General features: G+C 36.3%; 2 protein-coding genes and 1 long non-coding RNA gene across 11 annotated transcripts in view; 2 read left to right on the top strand and 1 right to left on the bottom strand.

Moving 5' to 3' along the window:
- The window catches only part of LOC139140950 (EF-hand calcium-binding domain-containing protein 4B-like), an 80,045-nt gene extending 74,929 nt beyond the window's left edge, over positions 1 to 5,116 (top strand). For all 9 annotated transcript variants that reach the window (XM_070710460.1, XM_070710457.1, XM_070710462.1 and 6 more), the window contains one exon: positions 396 to 5,116. In XM_070710460.1, the coding sequence (XP_070566561.1) occupies positions 396 to 569 (174 nt within the window). In that variant the 3' untranslated portion in view covers positions 570 to 5,116. The remainder of the gene's footprint in view (positions 1 to 395) is intronic.
- The window catches only part of LOC139140954 (uncharacterized), a 156,927-nt gene that overhangs the window by 52,582 nt on the left and 81,885 nt on the right, over positions 1 to 22,460 (top strand). The gene's annotated exons all lie outside the window — the stretch shown is intronic.
- Positions 4,628 to 20,631, bottom strand: LOC139140951 (2-amino-3-ketobutyrate coenzyme A ligase, mitochondrial-like). The gene is made up of 10 exons (XM_070710466.1): positions 20,492 to 20,631; positions 19,008 to 19,249; positions 17,557 to 17,646; positions 16,701 to 16,920; positions 15,850 to 15,943; positions 15,357 to 15,526; positions 11,762 to 11,871; positions 9,944 to 10,045; positions 8,656 to 8,779; positions 4,628 to 7,550 (listed from the first exon to the last, which is right to left on the bottom strand). The coding sequence occupies exons 1-10, from the start codon at positions 20,553 to 20,555 to the stop codon at positions 7,441 to 7,443; spliced, it is 1,326 nt and encodes a 441-aa protein (XP_070566567.1). The 5' UTR covers positions 20,556 to 20,631; the 3' UTR covers positions 4,628 to 7,440.

Raw genomic sequence — 22,460 nt, 5'->3', positions numbered from 1 at the left:
AACAGCCTTGTTTCTGCATTCAGTCAAAGAAAATACATAATAAGAAATGACAATGTGCTATGAATAGTACAAAATGCAACATTACAATTCTGAGAAGTGAAGTTATCCAGTACATCATCTTGTTGTGTCTTGTTACTGATGCATGAAAACATTCTTGCTTTGTTGTTTGTATATGGGAGAGGGATCTTGTCAGCTCAAAAAAATTGAAAATAAAAAATGTAAAAAAACTTCTTTCCACATCAGTTTTGCAAGAAATCTGGGATGAGAAACATATGTGTGATGTCATTTTTGAGATGACATCACTTTCTAGATATCAACTAAAACTTGACTATGTCACTGTTGATATCAAAGTCTGACAACATTTTGTAAATGATTGTTTTCTTTTCATATTGTAGGAATATGAGAGTTTGTTCTACGAAGCCAGTGCCAAGTCAGGCTACAGTGTGGATGAATGCATTCAGGCATTGGCAAGAAAACTACAAGAGAGAGAAGACCGAGAGATTGAAAAAGTACTCACTCTAGGAGCAGACATTGAAAAGAAGAAAGGATGTTGTCCTATCGGTGACTGAACACAACGTAGAGAAATTGTAATATTGACTAAAATAGCACTTGTATTGACTTGCCAAAATGTAATTGCGATACTTAACTACAGCTTGATATATGTAGATATAGATTCTATCATTTTCATTGTTGTTCCAGATCTTGTGACCGGACAAGTCAGGCTTTTTTTTTCTGAAAAACCTCATTCAGAGACCAACCAGGAACATATCGTACACTAGGCATTACAGACAAAGGTTTATAGTCAAGGGATTTTTATTTTAAATCTAGTCATTCAAGTGTTTCACTGCTAGTTACATTTTTGTCATTTTTTTCCACCTTTTTTGTTTTCCTTATATTTTTCTCTTTAGCACCAATTGACATTTGCACAAAACAAAAAATCAAGTGCATGCTGTTACAAATGTTTTCATCCAGTATTTTTTCTTTCAAACACAACAATTTTTCATAAGCTGACATGTTAGAACTGATATACATGTATGGTACATGTATATCTTATCTGTTTGCAACAGACTGTTAAAATCCTATGTACAATGAAATGACAAATTCTCCTCTCTAGGTAGCCAGTAAATCCATGGATGTTAAAAGATTTCTCCTAGTATCATGCAGTCCATATTTTCATGAACAGTCATATCCATTTACTGTGCCTTAGTTGATCTCACTCACAAATTATTTCACAACTGCTTGGAGTCAGACTTGAAAAAGTTAATGAAAAATAAGACCAGAGAGGGTGGAATTAAGATCATGACTTTTACCATATCAAATGCATGTTGTAAGTGTAGATAAAAAAGTGTATGCAGTTACAGAAACTGAAAACATGTGACTCATTTTACCATGTGTAAAGAGCAGACGATACCGTGGGATCCACTGGTTTATACTAACAGTTTTTGTTTGTTTTCTTGTTTATGTTTGTTTGTTTGTTTGCTTAAGCTAATGTAGCTTTAAAAAACTGACAGTCAGTGACTGACAGTAAATATGTAAAGGGAAACAAACTTACTACAACTAATACAAGAGTATTTCCAGAGTGTTTGCATCAATATTTATACCTCATGAAAAAAGAGATCACCTCTGAGGACAGTGCAATTATTAAAAGTGTCTTGTATTGTCTTGAATGGACAGTTTTGATGCACAGCAGTGTTATAAACTAGGATATGTATTGTTAAAAAGTAGCAACAATTTTGAGGAGTTTATTTCAGTAAACAAATCATGGCTATGTATCGTTACAAACTTGCAAAAATTTGAAGGAGTTTATTTCAGTAAACAAATCATGGATATGTATTGTCCCAAACTACCATCAATTTTGAGGAGTTTATTTGACTACACAAATTACGGAAATGTATTGTTACAAAGTACCAACAATTTTTGAAGAGTTTAATTCAGTATGCTAGGTGCAATAGAAAGGTCCAAATGTCACTTGTTTATCCAATCTGACTGACACATAAACTGAAATACTGTCTTTGAATCTAATTCAGATTGTGAACTGTGACAAATTCTGATGAAAATTGGAAATGGTGTTAAATATTAATGAGATTCGGTAGTAGAAAAAAAACACAACTGTAAGTGCCTTGAAACCAAATGTCTTCCCTCTGTATATACAAGTTGTGAATGTAAAATTGTCAACATGGGTAGTGGTATAACATTTTCTAGTCTCACGAATAATTTATCAACTGTATTAATATTTATGTTTTGAATTTAAAGTAGCTCTAAATTTCTTTTATTTTAGTTTTTTGTTTCTTTAAAGAGTACTGTTATGATAGATTTCTCTATTTACAATTGTGTCCTTGACATTGATTGCTTTATTGTTAGAGTACATGTAATTTGTTCATTTTTCAAAGGGTACAGACAGCATCGCCTGAATTTGAACTTGACAGAATGATGCATCGCAATGTCAAAAAGGAGATTTCAGCAGATTTTGAAATCTCGTTCTTTACAAGAGTTCTGATCACTGTGCAATATTGCTGTACGTTAGTATTGTGTTTCACAGCCGGCATTGCTTTATCTACCTTTTCCCTCAGTTTGACATGACAACGCTCAAATTGTGACGGAAAAGGAATAATGGAAAACCAAAAGTGCCTTCAAAGCTTAGAACATCAACTGTATATAAACAGAAGTGCCTTAAAATACAGAACACAAAAAGTACATACATGTAAAGACGTTAAATTGCCATTATCACTGAACAGAATATATACAGGTGTATACACAGGTATACATTAAAATTAAAAGTCAATGTATGTTGGCATTCATGTGCCTCTCTGTTGCCTGAACGTTTGTCACAGAAGTACTGTGATATCTAGAATTTCTAATGATGGACACAGTGCCTAGCAGTGCCTTGCCACTCTGAAGTGTATTTACATTCTTGTTGTATTTCATTCTTGTCCAAGTGTGGAGTTGCTTTCATTTACATCAGGGGTCATGTGTTAATACCGTGAGTGTGCCTTGATGAGCTGATAGAGACTGATATCGACAGTGCCTTGTATGCTATCCAACAGTGAAACCCTTGCAATACAACTTCAGTACTCTGATCGGATAGTACAGTCTATGAGTGTGTCAGAGTCTTCCAAATTTTGTTGTGACAGTTTCTTTTCAGACGTCTGCTAGAAGTTAATGTGTCAATTATCTGACAGGAAGTGACAGGCAATAGTTAGCAAACATTTTAAGAACTGTGACCAACAATCAATCAGCCAATCAGGAGAAAGGTTACATCCATTTGCTTGTCACATTATCCAATAAGAGGATGTGTTTGTCAGCGCTTTTTGAGTGTGTTCAGGTCTGATGTTCGTACAATGGACTGATTACACATTGCAAGCTGCCACAAACTATCATCTGGTCAAGCTATTTACGATCTCAAAGAAGCGATAGAATCAGAGAGAGAGAAAAACAGATCTTTTACTGCTCCAGGTATTGAATTATGTCACCATTTCAGCAATTATCTTGAAAGTCATTTCGATGTTTAGGAAGTCCATTACCCGTTAGGTGGATCTGTACAGGTTGTTGAGTGAAATGAGTGTTCCTTAGGTATATAACGATATAGAGGTATGAAATTACGTATAGCTAGGAATCAGAGATGAACAATTGAACACATTCCTGTCTGTTGGTTGTGTGCAAAGTGTCTCATTTGTGTGTATTAATCATGTAAACAAAGTTCTGTAACATGTACAATATTTTGTAAAGCAATATGGTTTTAATAGTTACACATACATGTCAGCTTTGGTTAACGATTTTGAAGGAGCCAATGTCCTTACATAATTGTCATTTGATTCTGGAGACTGTTTTGACATTTGTCAGTGAGCAAGCATCTCCAATACTGCAGGATTGTATTCATGATAATAATACAAAACTATACATCATCACGAGAGTCTCAAGTATGACCAAAATAATCAAGGAAAAATAGATAAATCCAAAGTATGAAGTTATGATTGCTACAGTGTGATAGTGCAGTTGTAGTTCATGTTTGTGACCGTATATAGTCCAAATACATTCTACCTTGTCACAGTTTGAAGTCTTGACCCCTGGTTTAGATTATACCGTACCTCATGGTTTTGCTAGCTACCACAGCCAATGCTGTAGCAATATAGGAACTGACCAAAGCGATGTACATCTAGGGATAACCACCTAGCTACCTTTTGACTGACCAACTTCACTCTTAATTTATTGGTGTTTAATATTTAATGACCAGTTGTGTAAAATTGTATTTACAAATCGTGTACAGAAGAAATTTTAAAATAACTATTATTTATGTTACTCTAGGTCTTTTGCAAATAAATAAATGAAAGAAAAAGTAAAAAAATAGTTGCTAACTTTTGGGAGGTTCACTTAAGAGGTGACTCCTATGCCCAAAGAGGTCCACAATGCACAATGACTTAATTATTAAAAGATCATTCCAGTCGGGTTTTTTTTTTGAGGGTTTAGAATTTTGACATTCCATAAAGAATGATTAATTTGGAAATTATTTTGAAAGCCGTTTTGCATATCAGATCACTTGCCACACTGATGTATGTACAGATGTATGGTATCGTATGAACTGCAAACTGAATCGCTGTGGCTTTATCTTACATCACACTGCTTTTATTAAAAAAAATATAATTGCAGGATACACAGATGTTTTCATATTTTTCTTTATGCAAGTTTGACATAGTCTGAGCAGATATGCCAGCTTGGTTTTTCAGTATTAGAGAATTCAAAGTACAGCAAGCTGTGCAATAGATCTTATTATACTAGGTATACATTTCTTTTGAGCAGAATATGGAATTTCTCTGTTTGGGACAATAAATTATATCTTCAATTATGTATTTATTTTATTAAGTAGGTGCTTAGACTGTACTTTTAAATATGAAGGAATGTGTCCATTAATTGTATTTCCAGTTTGGTGAATTCAAGTGTTTTGTGTATGATGTATGCATATCACATGTAGATTTTTTTTTGTTTGAATCCATGTCTGTACTGGAAATGGTTTTGTCAAAGCGTTTCACATAGAATATGTACATTGTATTTCTTTGTTAGACTTTATTTATTTGTCCATGAATCTGAAACGTGCATACTACAATAAAGCATTGTTCCCGAAGTGTCGTGTTGTGTTGTGTTCAGTCATCATTTTGTGGATTAGGTTCACATTTCCTGCTGACTACGAGGGCAGTATATAAAAATACAGATCTGATTTTATTGACTTTGAAAGGGGTAGCTGACGTCAAGATTTGATTTCAGATGACTGAATTTCACATAAATCATGCACAGACAAATCATAACATTATTTGTAAACAGCAAATTTATTAGAAAGTGCACCTAATATCATAGAAACAGAAATGATAAACTTTTGAACCTTTGAAGGTCCTTGCTGTACAGAGGGTAATACTTGAGAAAAAATATTTGACAATCAGATTTTTGGACACCATGTCCTATACCACCACAATGTCTGCGTTTGAGTGTGTGTAACCATCTGTCCATCTGTAGACGTATGTTGTTCCAGTGATAACTTAAAAACTGTCAGAATCATAGAATTTGGGAAATAGCATCATCATGGGAAGATCTAGATCTGATAGCCATTTGCATAATAATTTATGCATTAGGCTGTATCTCAAGAATACTCAACCAAATTTGTTCTGTTCTCATACAAGCTTACAGCTTGGTTACCATGACTTACAAATTATAAGCTCATTTGCATACTTAATGAATTTCTGTAAGTATTCTGTATATGAATACTGATATTGATAATACTTAGGTCTGATTATGTTGTAAGCTTTACGAGCACGGCATTCTAATTATTGGCTTATATGCATATTTAATGAATTTGTGTAATTAGGCTATGTATCAATACTAAGTGGACTGATTTTGACTGGACCTGCTATTAATTGATCATACCTAGTTTCAGTTATAGTCTGATGAACATGACATTCTAAAATTAATAGCTCCTTTGCAGCTTTAATGAAATTCCATAATTAGGCCATATATCAAAACTGAATGTACTGCATTTCGTTGAACTTTTGAGCTAAATTGGTTATACTTTGAATGATTCATTCTCAAAGTTTGATGAGTCTGAGAAATCATAATTAGTTCATTTGCATATATGTAAATGATCTACTGTATGTGGACCAATCAACAAAGCTGAATACTCTTGAACTTACGCAAGTACAACATTGATGAATGACCTGTGTTTGCCTTTAAAGGGATACAGTCGTCTGAACTGCGCTCAAAGGTTGTATGGGACCCATATGACTAATGTAAACACTGTATCCAAGGTACGATGGTGATTGATGAAAGTCAAAACATGTTTGTCATAATCTACATCGTATAATTTAAATGTTGCAGCTATGATGCTATGATGATGAGGTGCAGCTAGATATCGTGCATGAAATGCACTGTTTGAGAACAAAAAACTCGCACAGGCGCAGTTCCAATGACTGTTTCCCTTTAACATTATAAGCATGATAAGAAACTTCAAGTTTTTGTGTAGCATACACAAATACATATAAACACCGACATTTTTTGTTAAGTTCGCTTACATTCCATGTTGCATATGCATTTCTTCTTGGCACACTGTGTCCAGCCAAGTCCTACCGGTACTTTGATTCCATTATGTTCCCCAATAAGTTATGATACCGACAGGCTCGTCATCTAAATGATAAATTATGTAACAACAGTGGCAACATAATTGTTAAATATGCGGTGATCGACAGAGCCATGAGAAAATTCAGATGCAGGATCCCTGTTGTTGATTTTGTGGCATTGTCAAAAACCAAATTTTTAAAACTGAAAAACAAGTAAAGGTTTATGATTCCTGTAATACTTAATAGCTACAACCAATACAATAATTAAAATTTGAGGAAATGTTATACCTATGGTGTAAACCGATCAAAAGATAATTTTAATTTGACTGTCATGGATGGGTCATAAATTTCAGTCATTAGTTGGTCAGAAAACAAGTGAACTTTTACAATTCCTTATAAAGTAGTACAAACTGCATGCTATCGGTGATCATCGACCACAATGCTGTCATGATTTCATGAAAATCTGCAAACTACCACCTTTCTGGAACTTTCTGAAAGAGCAATCCCGCACAAAATCTCTTTAAAAAAACCCAAATTTTCCAAAAGCGTGTTTCTGAAGCAAAAAAAAGGACACATGTGGTTATCAGGAAGAAAGCCCGTCAGTCAATAACACATTTTGTCTAAACTGTGTTTTTGTGGACAACACAAACGTTATGCATGAGGTTATGTATAATAATACAAAGTTAATCTGAAAATTCCCTTCAACTTTGAAGATCCTGAAACTCCACAATAATTTACTCTAGACTCCATGTGTTCTGTCTTACTCGAACTATCATACACAGAGTCTGTGTGTACCTGTGCAGGGCCTACACAAGTGACATACATGTAGACTTGGTTATTGAGATTAGTTGACAACACCAAGCTGCCTTCCAACTTTGATGAATGCATCCACTGCATGATCTATTTCTTCCTCTGAATGGGCCGCTGAAATCTGCACACGAATTCTGGCTTTCCCTGTCAATAAAATGCAAAAAGTACTTCTCAGCAATCAGACAACAATATATATTTATCATTTGCCTCAATCACCATGTCCTACTGAGTCTAGATATATATACCTATGAAATACGATGACAACAATGGTGCTGGATGACGGCAAGACACCATTCTGCTTTATCGTAATTGTATATTTTCTACAGAATATAGCATCACGTCTGTGACATTAGCTGATGCTGACAGAAATTCAGACAATCTTTGATTGCTTTGTACCAATGTCAGTCAGACTGCAGCTTATTACCGGTAGCTACATAAAGTATGCCTAAGGGACAGATATTAAGACTAAAACTTTACAATATATATTTGGTCTACCACTTGTGGGGGCTCATTTTGACACTTACTGAGTGATTCATGTTTTCACAAGCTTAATTTTTGAAAATCGAAAGCATTGTTTTCCCTCATGGAAGTAAAACAGGGACGGCGGCCATTTTGAATTTCAAGTTTTGTAAATATTGGGTAATTTATTTCTCTTGTACCCAATTTTGCACGGTGACTTCAAAAGGGAATGGTTTGAAGTTTCCTTGAGGAAAATTTGAGCAAAAGTTTAAGTTTTTCCATTTCATGGCATGAACTACAGCGTACCCTAAGATCAGAGAAATTGATATGACTTTTAGCCTCTGTCAAAACACTGACAACAACAAACAACTCTTTTCATCATTTTTATACTTGTAATTTCCAAATTGTGTACATTTGGGCAATTGTTTACGTTTGCATATCAATCATAGAACAATAATGTCATGGAAAATTGGTCCTATTGGATACAAACAAATTTTTCCCAGGAGAAGGAGTATAGACATGCATGACAAAATGTCTGTGTGTGGATGGAAATGCTGAAAGATGATATACATGGAAGGGTCAAAATATTTGTCTCCCGACATTATCTTGCCAGTACAGACATTCAACGTTTTCATTACTGGTATTTGCTTTTCTGTATATGGACTTACCCATCCATCAATCCCCCAATTCCTATGTGTCTGCCTATTGAGCAAATACTCCCCCTGCCCCTCTTTGAAACAACGGGATTTCACTGTAGGGTTAACATTTTGACACAAGAAGTTTTGCTTACCTTTGGGCACGACTGGGAAACTGAATCCAATGACGTAAATACCTTCTTGTAACATCAAATCAGCATACTTGACTGCTAATGCTGCTTCTCCAAGCATGATGGGACATATGGGATGACCCTCACCCTGCACACAGTAACAACACAGAGCAATGTAATAATTGGGCTGAATTCATAATTATGCCAATTTCTATAGTGACAAACATTTCATGACCCTAGTGCTTTTGCAGGAAATGGTGGCAGTACGTACTGTATTGTATCTGATGCAGTGTAGATTACAATTTCATACTAAATGATCACATAAAGATATGAAATGTCTCATCATGATGGGTTTCTGAAGTGGAGGTCAACTGTAGTGTTCATTTGTATGCCACTTGTCATCTCCCTGTTGAAGGTATACAGTCACCCGTAATCTAAATATTGCCATATATGGTCAAAGGGGCGTTCCTTGGTATTCAAAATGTCCATGCGAGGGCGCTGTTTTTAAAAAGTGGCCACCCGCTTAAAATCTGTGATTGGTTAGATTTTCTTTTTCCATGGTAACTGTGGAAAAATTGGAACAGGTGACAGTGTACCTTTAACCCTTTCATCCCATTTCAATGTCTAGAAGTCCAATTTTACCACAGAAAACAAGTGAATTGGTTCAAACCATGGTGGTTAAAGGGTTAAGAGTCACTGTTTTTGCCATGGAAAGCACTTGAATCGGAACTCCTAACCAATGATAACAAAGTCTCATCATGTAACTTGACAATCAATTCAACATTTGTTATTGTTTTGATACATGCATGTTTTCCTTGTCTTCAGGGAACTCTTCTGTTTCTTCAGGCAGCGAGGGATATTAACCCTTTGAGTACTGTAATTTTTCCCAACAAAATTTTAGTGCAACATTTTAGTAACTTTTATGAATTTTTCCAATTTTTTTTTGATAACTTTTGACCAAATGTATATTACATTTCATTTGCTGCACTTTTTAATCAAATTTTAGCTAAAATCTGAAAAAAATTGCAAGGATATATTTTATAAAGGCAACGAAAATTGACTTTGGCGCTAAAAGGGTTAAATATTGGCCTTGCCAACACATTTATCCCACTTCATTCACTTCTCAACCAACCATTTTGACTGACACGTCATTTGATAAGTGTTGGCCAATGGTGCAAAAATGTACCATACTTTCAATCTCATCTTTCCTTTATCTAACCATTACACATTTCTACACATTTATTGCAATCTGTGTTCACTGGATGTACAGTACCTATCCCAAATTTAACCCAGGATATACACATGTACCCACCCCTAAACTGAATCCTGCATCTTGCATCTTGTCTCGGAATCTCTTTGTATTGGCCGATACCTTGTCAACCAGAGAACTGTCTTTCATGAGCAGATCAAAAACCTGTTAGGAATACAGTACAACAAATATCATATTATTCTAATTATATGGTGTGAAACTTCCATCACAGCTGAAAGAAAGACGCGCAATTATAAGACCTGCTGCATGTGATTGTATGGTTTTTTGGAAGGACTGAAAGATGGCAAACTATCAAAAGGTTCGTTTATTTGTTTCCTAGCGACTATTGACAGGTCAAAATTTGATCAATATTTCATTCAAGCATTTTGATGTGGCTGGATCATGATTGATGGTTTAAAAAGCAAAGGTAGTGTATTATAAACATTTACATACTAGGGTTAGTATACAGGAACTTTACGCACGACATCCAAAAATTCTTACAAAATGTTGAAGATTCTAGGTATGTTGGTAACGGGTTCAACAATTTTATAGTTACTTTCAAAATTACTTGTAAAAACCTACCATCAATGCCAGTAAGAAAGCTTCATTTGAATGTATTTGTTTCATTTTCAAAGAAACTCTGATCAAATGAAACGGGTTGATTTTCAGGCAGTATGAGTTGTTGAGGCAAACATTTCAAATGCACTGAACTATCATAGGTTTTACTGACACAATACTGATATTATTTGCAATTAAGTGCAACTTGGACAACGTATAGAACAGAATTATTTAAAAAACTTAAAGACAGATACCAACAATAGTACATTTGAAAAGCTAACATAAATAAAAGTTTTCAGCCTGTAAATCATGCTTTTCTTTGTTTTACTCCAGCAAATACAGCAAATCCCATATCAGGAAAATTTATAACAAATTTTAAGATTATTACCAGCAGATTATGATACAAAGCAGAACAATCTACAGAAAAGTTTCTTCAGGAAAAGAGCAAAATATGATTTGAGAATTTTTAAACTTTGCTCACGGTGGATTAACTTATCTTAGCCAATGACCTATGACCCTTGGGATGTCTGAGTCACATGAGTGGTGGTGATACCTACTTTGCCAGAGTCAAAGGTCAAACCTGACACTATAACCTTTGATTTACTATCTTTGAGTCACATGACTGGTGATACCTAGTGATACGTTTTAAACTATTGTTTTCTTTTCACTCATGACACTGTCATCTGAGGAGATGTATCATATCTACATTCCATGGTTTGTCAGAAATTCTAAAATCATCCTGGGTCTGCTACACTGACTTACTCTGCTCTTATTCACAAGTGTAAAATTCCTCAAGGCAGGATGACCATATGAACGTGTGTAGTCGACAGTATCGTGTATATTACAGCTCAAACAAGGGACTACGTGCCTAAGTGTAGGTGACCATTTGCCCGATGTCATGAGGGCAGATGGTCTCCTGTCTCAACGGTACATAGTCCCTAGTTAAGGCTATGTTTTTATCACATGCATAGTTTTCACTCCAAATGTTTGGGATTATTTGCACATGACAATCATATGCTTGGACGAAAGTCTGTTGAAAAATAGAACATCTTTGATCATCAATACATTTGAATTACTGTCATGTGGTTTCTCAATTTTTCATGCACAAAAAAAAATGGATTTCCTGTGTGAAAAATGATTTTGAACATTTTTAAATCCTTGAGTTGTCAAATTGAAAAAGTTTTGGTTCACTTTCAGTCAAGTGATGACTATGCAGTCTTCAACATCATGGATGAGTTACCATTGAATCCTATGGAGCACCAAAACTCGATATACATGTACCAGGCATGTAATAGTAATTCCTGTACACACTGTGACACTTACTTTTGAGGCACTTGCAACAACAGGTGGAGGCAATGTGTTGGAAAACAAATACGGTCTGGACTTCTGTCTGAGCAGATCAATCAGTGCTTTTGGACCGGTCGTGTAACCACCTTAGGATGAAATAAAATATGATGGAACAAGCATAAATGAAACAGGATAACAATATTTTAAAGAACCATGAAATATTATTGTTGAGGAAACAAGGAACTTTGTATGTACTGTGGGGGTTTTGAGTACATGTGTTTCAGGAAGATAATATTTTTTGACATGTACTTTAAAGTAAACACTACATGCATGTGACTCAGGTCAGCTCTGTCCAAGTGACACCTATAGCAGAATTACTTTCAACTTTGTAAAATTAAGATGGTCAGATTTATTTTACTTGTGCTGTGCTGAAACATCAACAATCACATTTATACTTGCTCTATAACAAAAAAGTTCCCAAGCTGAGCAAAATGTGTAAATTCTAATACAATGTGAACATTGTACCAGTATTCAGAACAAGATCGAAAAAGGAACAGCGTCCACTATAAAATAATTCCCCTGCACATTAACATTAAAGGTATACAGTCACCTCTAATCTAAATATACCCATATATGGTCAAAGGGGTGTTCCTTGGTATTCAAAATGTTCATGTGAGGGCGCTGTTTTTAAAAAGCGGCCACCCGCTCATAATCTGTGATTGGTTAGATTTTCTCTTTCCATGGTAACTGTGGCAAAATTGGAACAGGTGACAGTATACCTTTAATACGGAGAATAGTGCCATATGCTGCATCCCTGATTAAAACACCATTTACCTCATCAAATATTTTGAAATTTGCCGAGCATGTCAGAATGCACCGGGCTGTAGCAACAAAAATCTAATACTTCCTAAATTCACAATAGAACACATGAGGGAAAATGCCAAGAGGGTTTGACCGGTTAAGAAGGGCTTGGCTACGCAGTTTCTGCGTAGTGAAGCGTCATTACGTATTCATGGTGACCCCTGGCCAGCTGTCAATATCTTTGGGGGCTTTTGTCTTTTGGGCTGCTTTGCATATGCGTCGTTGGACACGACCTGCCAATCAACCAGGTAGTCAATTAAACTATTAATTGACTGTTTACCGACCCAATTAACACTATCCAGCAGTATCAGTCATATTTTAATCGCGTGGCCCGGGTGGGCACAACGTAGGAACGCGTGTATTTCTATGTGTACGTTTCACTTGTGGTGTTGTTTGTACCATCGTGCGTTTGAAGTCCTTGTTTCACCTACAGCATTACCTTCAAGGTGACAGGCTTACTATTGATGTTCAGTATCATTGCACAGAGTTCTGCCCACGGTGAAAACCACCTGTTTTGCCTACTAATTACTGCCCGTCGCTGCCCGTCCTGAATGTAGCCTATCTATAGCTACAGTAATCACATAAATCATTTATCAGTTTTGATATATACTCGTAAATTGTAAGTTTGATCAAAATCGAGACCACATTCAAGGGCTATGCAGACTGTCCATGTACGCACACACAGTGACAAGAAGGCGGCAAACACCTACTCACCAAGCACATCGAATCCGCGAAAAGAAGCATAAAAAAGCTAGGCTCATCGCCAAAACAAACGCGCCAAGCGCTAACAAAAACCCATACCAAGCGGCCCTTTTCAGGGCCACCAAATACTCCAAAAAGAGAACTACCAAAAAATACGATAAAATGACATAGAAAACACAAACACTTAAAAGAAATAACAAAAATCGTACACATAACAAAAAAACTGAAACATGACATTAAATACAAAATAAACAATCACAGTAACGTAACAGAAAACATGGCCGTGGAAATAAATCAGCTATTTCCAAAGAAAAGCCGACAACAACATGAAATTCAACAACAACCTATCATCGATCAAACTATGAAACTCCGAAAAATAGTACTTGGCAAAAGCCTTAAAATTCATTCGGACACCAACAAAACCAAACAGAATAAAACCACCTCAGGATTTCAACAAATAAAGTCGTATAATGTGACTACGCTACATCGTGAGACACAAACAATCGCAACACCAATTCAAAGAAAAGTCAAATTGGACTCCACGAACAACATAAAAACAAAAACTTAAAAGCTATCTGAAGCTTCTAAACTCGCACTTCTAGAGATACCCTTTCAAACAAGGAAACAAAACATGTCGCGTGCCAAAAGAATCGCGATAAACCAGCTTGCAAACAATGGACAAATTTTGGGAAAATAACCCTTCGACAGGGGTCGGTTTTTCGTTATTGTCAACACAAACGATTACGTACTCGAATGCGAAAGGCAATTACGTAACACTCAGTATTATACACAACAAGCCAGAACAAACAGTAAACAAAGTAAACGACCTATTAATTAAAATGTACGAGAACAAGCACATCAACCAGGATACTTGTAAGTATCTTGATCCAATAAACATAAAATCTGTACCCCGCAGTGGTACTTATTGCCTAAAAATTCACAAACCCCCAAAAATCTAAAAGACACACCAGTCAAAACAAAATTTACCGAAGTAAAGAAATACAGAACAAACAAACCGAACCACCAAACGGACTCACAACGTGACCAAAATTAATATACTTGCCTCGCTAATCGGAAAGCAAGACCACTAAAATGCATTAAAATAAATTTTCACAAACACAAACTAAGGAAAGAATCTACACTGCGACTGATGAGAAACCACACTCGGGTTTCGAAACGCAAGCGTCAAAGGGCGACTCTATCAACTTTTGTAACAACATAGGTCCGGCTGCGTCTCGCCATAAGCTTTCCCCACACAAACAAAACATTACCGTACACACTAATCCAATCTTCTCTACAAATATCCAAAGCGAAACAAACATTTCATTAACACAAACAATCGGATAAGAATGTAGGAACACATTTTCGAAACGAATCAAACACAAACCCGACACAAAAACATTTAGGATAGTTAGGTGGGGAGCCTGTTTCACAATTTTTTACATCTCGCTATACTGTCTATGATTCTAAAAATAAAAGTCATCTGCCACTTTTTCTGTATACGCGGTTTGGCAAAACTCATCTCTTCAATCGAAAGTCGGGCGATTTCATGGTTCTTTGGGGCACTTAAGTGTACGTCGAGCTTAAGGAATGTAGTTACATTCGCGATGTTTTATTCGAAAATTATTTATTTCTTCAAGGGCAAATGCACATAATTTATGCTGTTGGAAATACTGGCCGCTCATAAACAAGACAATAAACTCAATATATGTGCATCTTTACTTATATTGTCAAAGTACCACCGACACCCACAAAAAAACCAAATGGTTCAGTCCAGGTATTTGCAACTCTGCCATCCGACTGGTCAACAGGAAATCAACCATAGGTGTCTTTTGGCACGCGTATACGCCAGTCACCTAGGCGACGGTAATCTGCACCACTTATCACCATCGGGAAGGTACTCCTCCCCATATAACACTGGCGATCCCACCCTCAAGGCACTGCGTCATTCGACCAAGCATTGTTATTGTAATTTCCTGCATAAAATTAACAGCGAGGTCAACCGGTCAAAATCTCTTGGGATTTCCTGGCATGGTTTTCAATTAAAGAATATCATCATCATCCATACCAGCTGCTCCACCCAATGCTTTGCCAAGTGTAGAGTTGATGATGTGCACAGAGCCTTCCACACCCAGAAACTCTTCGGTACCACGACCAGTTTTTCCAAGAAATCCCGTTGCATGGCATTCATCGATGAAAATCAGAGCTCCATACTTGTCTGCCAAGGCACCAATCTCCCTTTATAAGGTGGAAGAATAATTCATAACAATGTAAATACACAAATAAGAACAGATCTGATGATCACAATATACAGAACTAGCAGTCTTCTCAACTTCAAATAACACCCTTGTCTTTATATTTCCATGAAAATACAGTTGATTTAGTGGAAGATGTCTGACTCATTAAAGCACTGCATGGACAATAAATTTTGTTAACTGATATATGTATACTGATATATGGTTTCTATGGGTATACAACAAACAAATTCACATGGTAGCAACAACAAAAGAGATAAAAAAAAAGCCATAAAATGGTCACTTTTCTGCCCTAAATAAACTTACTTGAGGGGAGCATAGTTTCCATCCATACTGAACACACCGTCTGTCACAATAAGCTTCATTCTGGTGTTAGAGTTAGATAATTGATTTTCAAGATCTGATGTTGGGAATAAAAAGAAGATAAATATGAATTCTACTATTATCTGTGATTTGGACATGATAATATTAAATGAGAACTTTATAACTTATAATTTAAGTTCTTGTCATAAAAGGAAAGACGGTATTTTCTCCAGAACACCTGATTGTGCCAATTCCCCTTAATCTGATCAAAATCCTCCGTAAAATAATCACAAACTAGCATGCCATGTCACCCCAACAAATAGGAGCCGAGTCCAGACTGTTGATAGCGGTATTCCTCATTATGATCAGTGCCAATAATGTATTATCACAGAGATTGCCTCCAGATAACAAACCTGTGTCTGAACTTATATCAATAAACAGTGAATGATTAGAATAAATTTGTAATACATTAAACATTTCCTACATAGATAAGAACAAAAAACAGGGGACTCTTTTTAATTCAATATTTGACCAACGCTTCAATCTTAATTTGCTTATACTGGGAAAAAACTTTATTTGCATAACTTAAATTTGCATAAATTATTATTATCCCCCTCAATCAGAACCAAACCCAGCCCCCGTCCCCTTGATTTTAAGGCAGAGGGTGACATTACCCTCTTTGTGGGAGAAACCTGGAGAAAACACAGTTAACATTGATTGTCCATTGTCAAAGGAAACCTTAGGGTTTAAGATGCAAGCATTATATACCAATAACTTGATACCAGGACAGAGCTCTATAAAGATTTGATTATCAATGGCAAAGTTCTAGGCTATGAACTGTAAAGTATACATACCTGCCATATCTCTATGCTTGTATCTGTTCTTCTGTGCTTTGCAGAGACGGATGCCGTCGATGATGGAAGCGTGGTTCAGTTCATCAGAAAATATACCATCCTCCGGTGTCATCAAAGCCTCAAAGATGCCTGCATTGGCATCAAAACAGCTAGCGTACAAGATGGTGTCATCACGATTGTGAAATTTAGAAATTTTCTCCTCGAGTTCCTTGTGAATGTCCTACAGGTCAAAACAATAGAAATGGTCAAGTTGCAGTGTGTGGCCGGGCAGTGAGGCCAACCAGTCTGTCATCATGACCTCAGGGTATTGTTGACAGTTCAGAGTATGCTGTACCATTACGGATTGAGCCCGACATGTATTTTTCAATCAGTCAGCAAATATGCTGTAACCAAGGCCATTGTTAACGGTAAAAACATTTGAGTACCATGAAAGAAACAAATGCCTTCAAAATTGTTGAGAAATTTTACAAATTATCCAGTCTGTTGTACATGAAAATGAAAGCATTACGTGAAGTCTTTGTCCATGTGATGGGAGGAAGGGCAGCTGATTATGCTGGCACATGTGACCAAAACTGATTTGTGATACAGATACCTCCATAAAGATGGGACAGAAATGTTTCTTGAATACTTTGTTTTGTGGTTTTATCTAACATGTGAGCCACCATTCATGTCTTTCAGGTGTCATACCATTCCATTGAGTCTGTTTTCAAGACATATACGAACATGTGGATATCATTCACATATAAACCGTCCCATTCAAATCATTATGTGTCTCACTCAAACTGTTGAGTGTCCACTACACTGAAGGAGAAGACATCAGACAAGGCCACAAAATAAGCATCAGCAGTTTACATACCTGAGTTCCACAAATAAATCTGACAGAACTTAGACCAGCGCCATACTTGTCCAACGCAGACTTTGCTGCCTCTATCACTTCTGGATGACTCTGAAAAAAAGAAATCCATTGCATAGTCATCAGTTACAGGTGCGATTTCCTAAACCAAGCCATTGTGCATGATGTACCTGACACCTTTTCGACTGAAGAATAATTCCATCCAATATAACGAATGGAATAATTTTTTTAACAAATGCACTGGCCTTTGACTTGCCCTCTTGTTGTGTGGCCTTTGTCTTTAACTTTGCTCAGGAGTACGCAGCAGTTATTGGCTACACCACTTATCGCTTGGTATTTATTTATAGCTTTGCTCATGTATGCATGGTAGTTATTGGCAACATATTCACAACCCCTACCAGCAACTTTATAGTCTGCTGAAGTTATTCCTCCAATTTACTCTGCCATGAAATTACTGGTAAGAGGTTAAGGCAAGTCTACACTGGCTAGTATATTTGATAATACATAGTTAAAAAACACTGTTGACTTGAAAATTTAAATTCATAAATAATTGAAAATTCATATAGATATCTTAGCTCATTGAATGTTTAGTAGATGCACATTTTCATATGAACAAAATCCCACTATCAAGAAATGATGTATCTGCACACCAAATAATGTGATAAATCTTTCTCAAGTCTCCAGCAAACAGACACTTGTATCACAGTAAGTGAGGCTACCCACAATTCTCCATGATAAAAATGCACACAGAGATCACTCATTGAACTGAAGCAAATTTCTTCTGTACACAGAACAGCTCGGTCAATATTTCTGACATTTCTTTGATAATCATAATTTTATTATTTCCCTCTGTGAATAATGAGATCAACCACTTTTCCACGGAGGAGATAGCAATTTTGTAATTTTGTCAACATATATTTTTGACAGCCATACACAATATTTTCAAGGAAACTAAGGGAATAAGTTGTATCTGTGTTTGCAAAAGAAAGGGTATTGATTTTTTAGTGGGTTGATGACAAAGGAAATTTGCATATCTGACAGGTGGTATGATGAGACCATCACAGTCACTGATAACTTTACCTTGACAACTGTACAGTTTTTAGCATCTTCAAACATCGACTTCTTATTCAATTTACTCTTGAATTTTAAACATATTAATCTATAATTTTGGAGTATATTTTCATCAAATAATCTTGAAATTAAATTCTACGTTTCAAATTGTTTGGAAATCTGATAAAATTGAATGAGCCTTTGGCAAAAACTATCTGAGTGCACAAATCAAGGGGAATTATGGGTAGCCTCACCTACTGTGATATACATATCCACACACAGTTATTGAAACATATACAGACAAACAGCTGATGTGCAGGCTGGAAGGTGGTGACTACAACTGCTGTGTAAGTGTGAGCTAAATCATAATAAAATAAACAGACTAAAACAGAATAAAGACTTACAGATAGCCCAAGATAATTATTGGCACAAAAGTTGAGAATTTTGTTCTGTGTTCCTGCAACTTGAATTGATGCAGCTTGTTTGGTGGTAATGACTCTTTCGGCTTTCCATGTTCCTGCTTCTTTGATTCCTGACAGAGTATCGCCAAGAATGTCATTCATGGAATCCAGAGCTGGCTTGGCCGCATAACCCCTGGAAAATGCTGCCAAACCTGGCTTGGTTACAACAGACCAGGTTATCCTTCCTGCAGAATACCAGATGGATGACTCACGTTATTTTCAATGACTGGTTTAATTGATATGGTTTTGTCATTTAATGCACAAAAATCATGGCAGCAACAAAACTACCTAGCCAGAGTTGCAGCAACAAGATCAACTAGCAAGCATCGTAGTTTTTGGCAACATGTACAAGCATGGTACTTAGTTTGTTATGTATACTTAAGTCCTTGATGAAAAAGCTAAGTATTATAAACGTAAATCACTTCAAGTACAAAGCAATCAATAAGTTACATAAGTTTCATACTGTCTGACAATTGCAAGATGCAGGAAACTTAAGTTATATACATCATAACACTGTGCTTCTGCATCATGCACTTCGATTTCCTGCAAAGAAATCTATCTGTATATTCTTATGTGTGTGTGTGTGAGTGTGTGTGTGTGTTTGTGTCTGTCTTTCACGAAATGATCATGAACAACAGTTTTTAATAGTCCAAGTTCATTATTGTATGATTCAGCGGTTTATCCAACTGCAAATTTATTTAGTTGATAAAAATTTCCTTGGAGAACAAAAGAGTGACAAAGTGTTAAAGTATAGCGCAGATAGCTTGCTACTTCTCTATCGTGCCCCATCATAGTGAGGAAAATCATGGATGTAAAAAATAGTTACATCCATGGGAAAATACACTGGAACCTGGAGGCAGAAGCGAACATCATGTGAACATATGACTAATGGCAAACCCTAAATCTGTAGCTAATACAGTTCCTCTGTTATCGAAAATGCAAATCGACAGGTGGTGTTGTCATTGTTATATACGAAAATTAAATGTAGCTACATGATAATTGTGCTACATTAGTACGAGGCTTGCAGGTTGCATGTCGGCACATGGGTGCTTACTTATAAGTATTTTTTACAAAGGCACAGACTTATTCTACCTGCAACTTAAAACTGATAGTGATTTTGTAGCTCATTCTTTACTATTTTTCATAGTTTTTGGTAGCCGGTAACACACACTTCGTGTTCGTGTCGGCTACATGGACGATCTGCCCTTACTTAGGCCTAACTGCGCAGGCATAACAGCTGCTTTGACAGTCTGACCGTCTATCTCTTATTGAAACAGCTGGTAAAAGTGATAAGTTCAAGCTATGAGCTGAAAAGGAACCAAATATCGAACAGCACGGTATGTAGGCTGACTATTCTTACTTGATTTGTGTTGTATGATAAGCAAGGAGTACGTAACTTACGTACTCCTTGCTTCGTAAGTACTTACTTGTTACGATACTCGCCATTTTGAATGTACCATTATGTTCAAGGGGTGGGTGCCCATGCACCATATGGTAACACGACGTCGGTCAATTTTCACGGAATATTCGAACCTACACAAATAATCTGGCTTTATTTGTATAACGGTATATTTTAACCGTACATTTTATCAAATGCTCCAATTATTTTTAATTTTATTTATCCTTTCGATCGACATAAAACAACTGCGGGCAGTGGTACAAGTCTTCAAATGGAATGATTCCTTCTAACCACCGATCGAATTTCTCGCATAGGTAGGTGTGTAAGGGGTCAGAATGGTCACAGGATATCGCGAGCAATATTCGTCTAGAAGTTGTGAATATGATCAATAAATGTAATGTATTCAAGTTAACTATTTTATTATGCAAACCTTACCGTTGTCTAGATCTAGTGTGTGCCTATTACTTTACCCTAGCTATCTCCGCATGATATTTCAAAGAAAACAGTCCGTATCTGTTAATCTGTTAATTGCCCTCCAAATCCCCTTCATTAATTTGTTCTACCGATCACCAACGGAGGGGCTTCGCCCTGACCAAATAACTCGTTAGCAGCTCATAAGGTAGTAGACAGACTAATCTGTTAATTGCCCTCCCTAATCCCCTTCATCAGTTTGTTCTACCGATCACCAACGTAGGGGCTTATCGCCCTGACCAGGTAGTAGACGGACTAACTATGTTCACATTTTTATTTCATTTTCCTTCTTTTATTGTTATTTCATTAAGTGAACGTGTTTATTTCGTTTTCTTATTTTGTTTGCGATTTTATTTCATTGTGTTCATATTTTATTTCATTTTATAATCATGATGGCAGTTTTATTTCGTTCTCTTACTTTTATTTCATTATGTTTACAATTTCATTCTTTCATTTCTAGGTGAAAAATACTCGCATTCACTAAACACCTTAATTAAATCATAGACCCTTGAGGGTCTATGACGAAATAAAGAATAGACTCATGTCTCAACAGATTACTCACCCATGATAACGAGATCAAAATCGTCCAAGTCAAAAAGATTTTACTATACAGGAGTAATAATACAGTGCGCCCTCACTGGCCAAACTGCTGTGGGTGTTCTCTTGTTTTCATAAAAAGAAAGTGAGCTCATTGCTATGGCGCACTGCCTCATATCTAGTGAACGCGAAGCCAGCGGTAGGAATATGTCAGGGAACATGATCTATAACATCAAATATTGAACTTACGGATGGACCATTTGACATTAGGAGGGGGGACTTTGAAGATTGACAATGGAGCATAATTTTTTCCTCCCTGCTTCACCTCCTTGAATTATTTTTTTTCAACTGTGTGAATTCTGGCATCTTTTTTCACTTCGCTTCTCACTTCTTCACTTCCCTTTGTTCACACACATAAGCGCGCTGAAATGCCGATCTTTGCCATCCTCTTTTAACATTCTTTTCTTCACATGACATGAACAAACTGAATTAGGAAAGAAATGTACAGCAACCCAAAATTTACATGGAACTATCGGCAAACAGCATCTGCTTCAAAATGCAAGAAAGTTGGAAGGAAAGCAGAAGCATCCTTTTCAACAGCCGAATTACTTATGAAGACAAATGAAAATCATCAAGGTCTCAATCTGTAACAAAAGCACTACAACTGTTAGTGATTAAACCCAGCAGTCCATCTATTTTTCTTCTGAGGGACCGTCTCAGATTGTCGCATAAGTCCAAGAAATGAAATTCCTTCGTTTATATCAAAACCCCCTCCCCCTCCCAATAAACGAAAATACAAAAGTGCGAAATGTTGGTATCTACCTGAGAATACAATGTAGCATTTTGCTATAGCTACTGAAGAATATTATATCCCCTAACCAAATTGCATCGTCAAGTAATATAATCGACCATAGCATGACACGAACGAGTTGGAAAGAGTTACAGAAAAATTTGTTGGTACAAGTGTGCTGTTTTTGTTTATTTTTACG

Source organism: Ptychodera flava, chromosome 9, assembly GCF_041260155.1.
Source record: "Ptychodera flava strain L36383 chromosome 9, AS_Pfla_20210202, whole genome shotgun sequence".
NCBI classification, from domain to species: Eukaryota; Metazoa; Hemichordata; class Enteropneusta; family Ptychoderidae; genus Ptychodera; species Ptychodera flava.
Note: the sequence above shows the minus strand (reverse complement) of the source record. Positions and strands in the feature narration are given on the sequence as shown.

Bases quoted from the DNA above. Each gene is read 5' to 3' on its own strand.
- LOC139140951 (XM_070710466.1), bottom strand. From the start codon at position 20,555: ATGGTGCATGGGCACCCACCCCTTGAACATAATGGTACATTCAAAATG. The intron at 19,250-20,491 runs GTAAGTACTTAC...GGTATTCTGCAG, and splicing joins AATGGCGAGTATCGTAACAA to GAAGGATAACCTGGTCTGTT. The intron at 10,046-11,761 runs GTAAGTGTCACA...TATTCCTAACAG, and splicing joins TTGTTGCAAGTGCCTCAAAA to GTTTTTGATCTGCTCATGAA.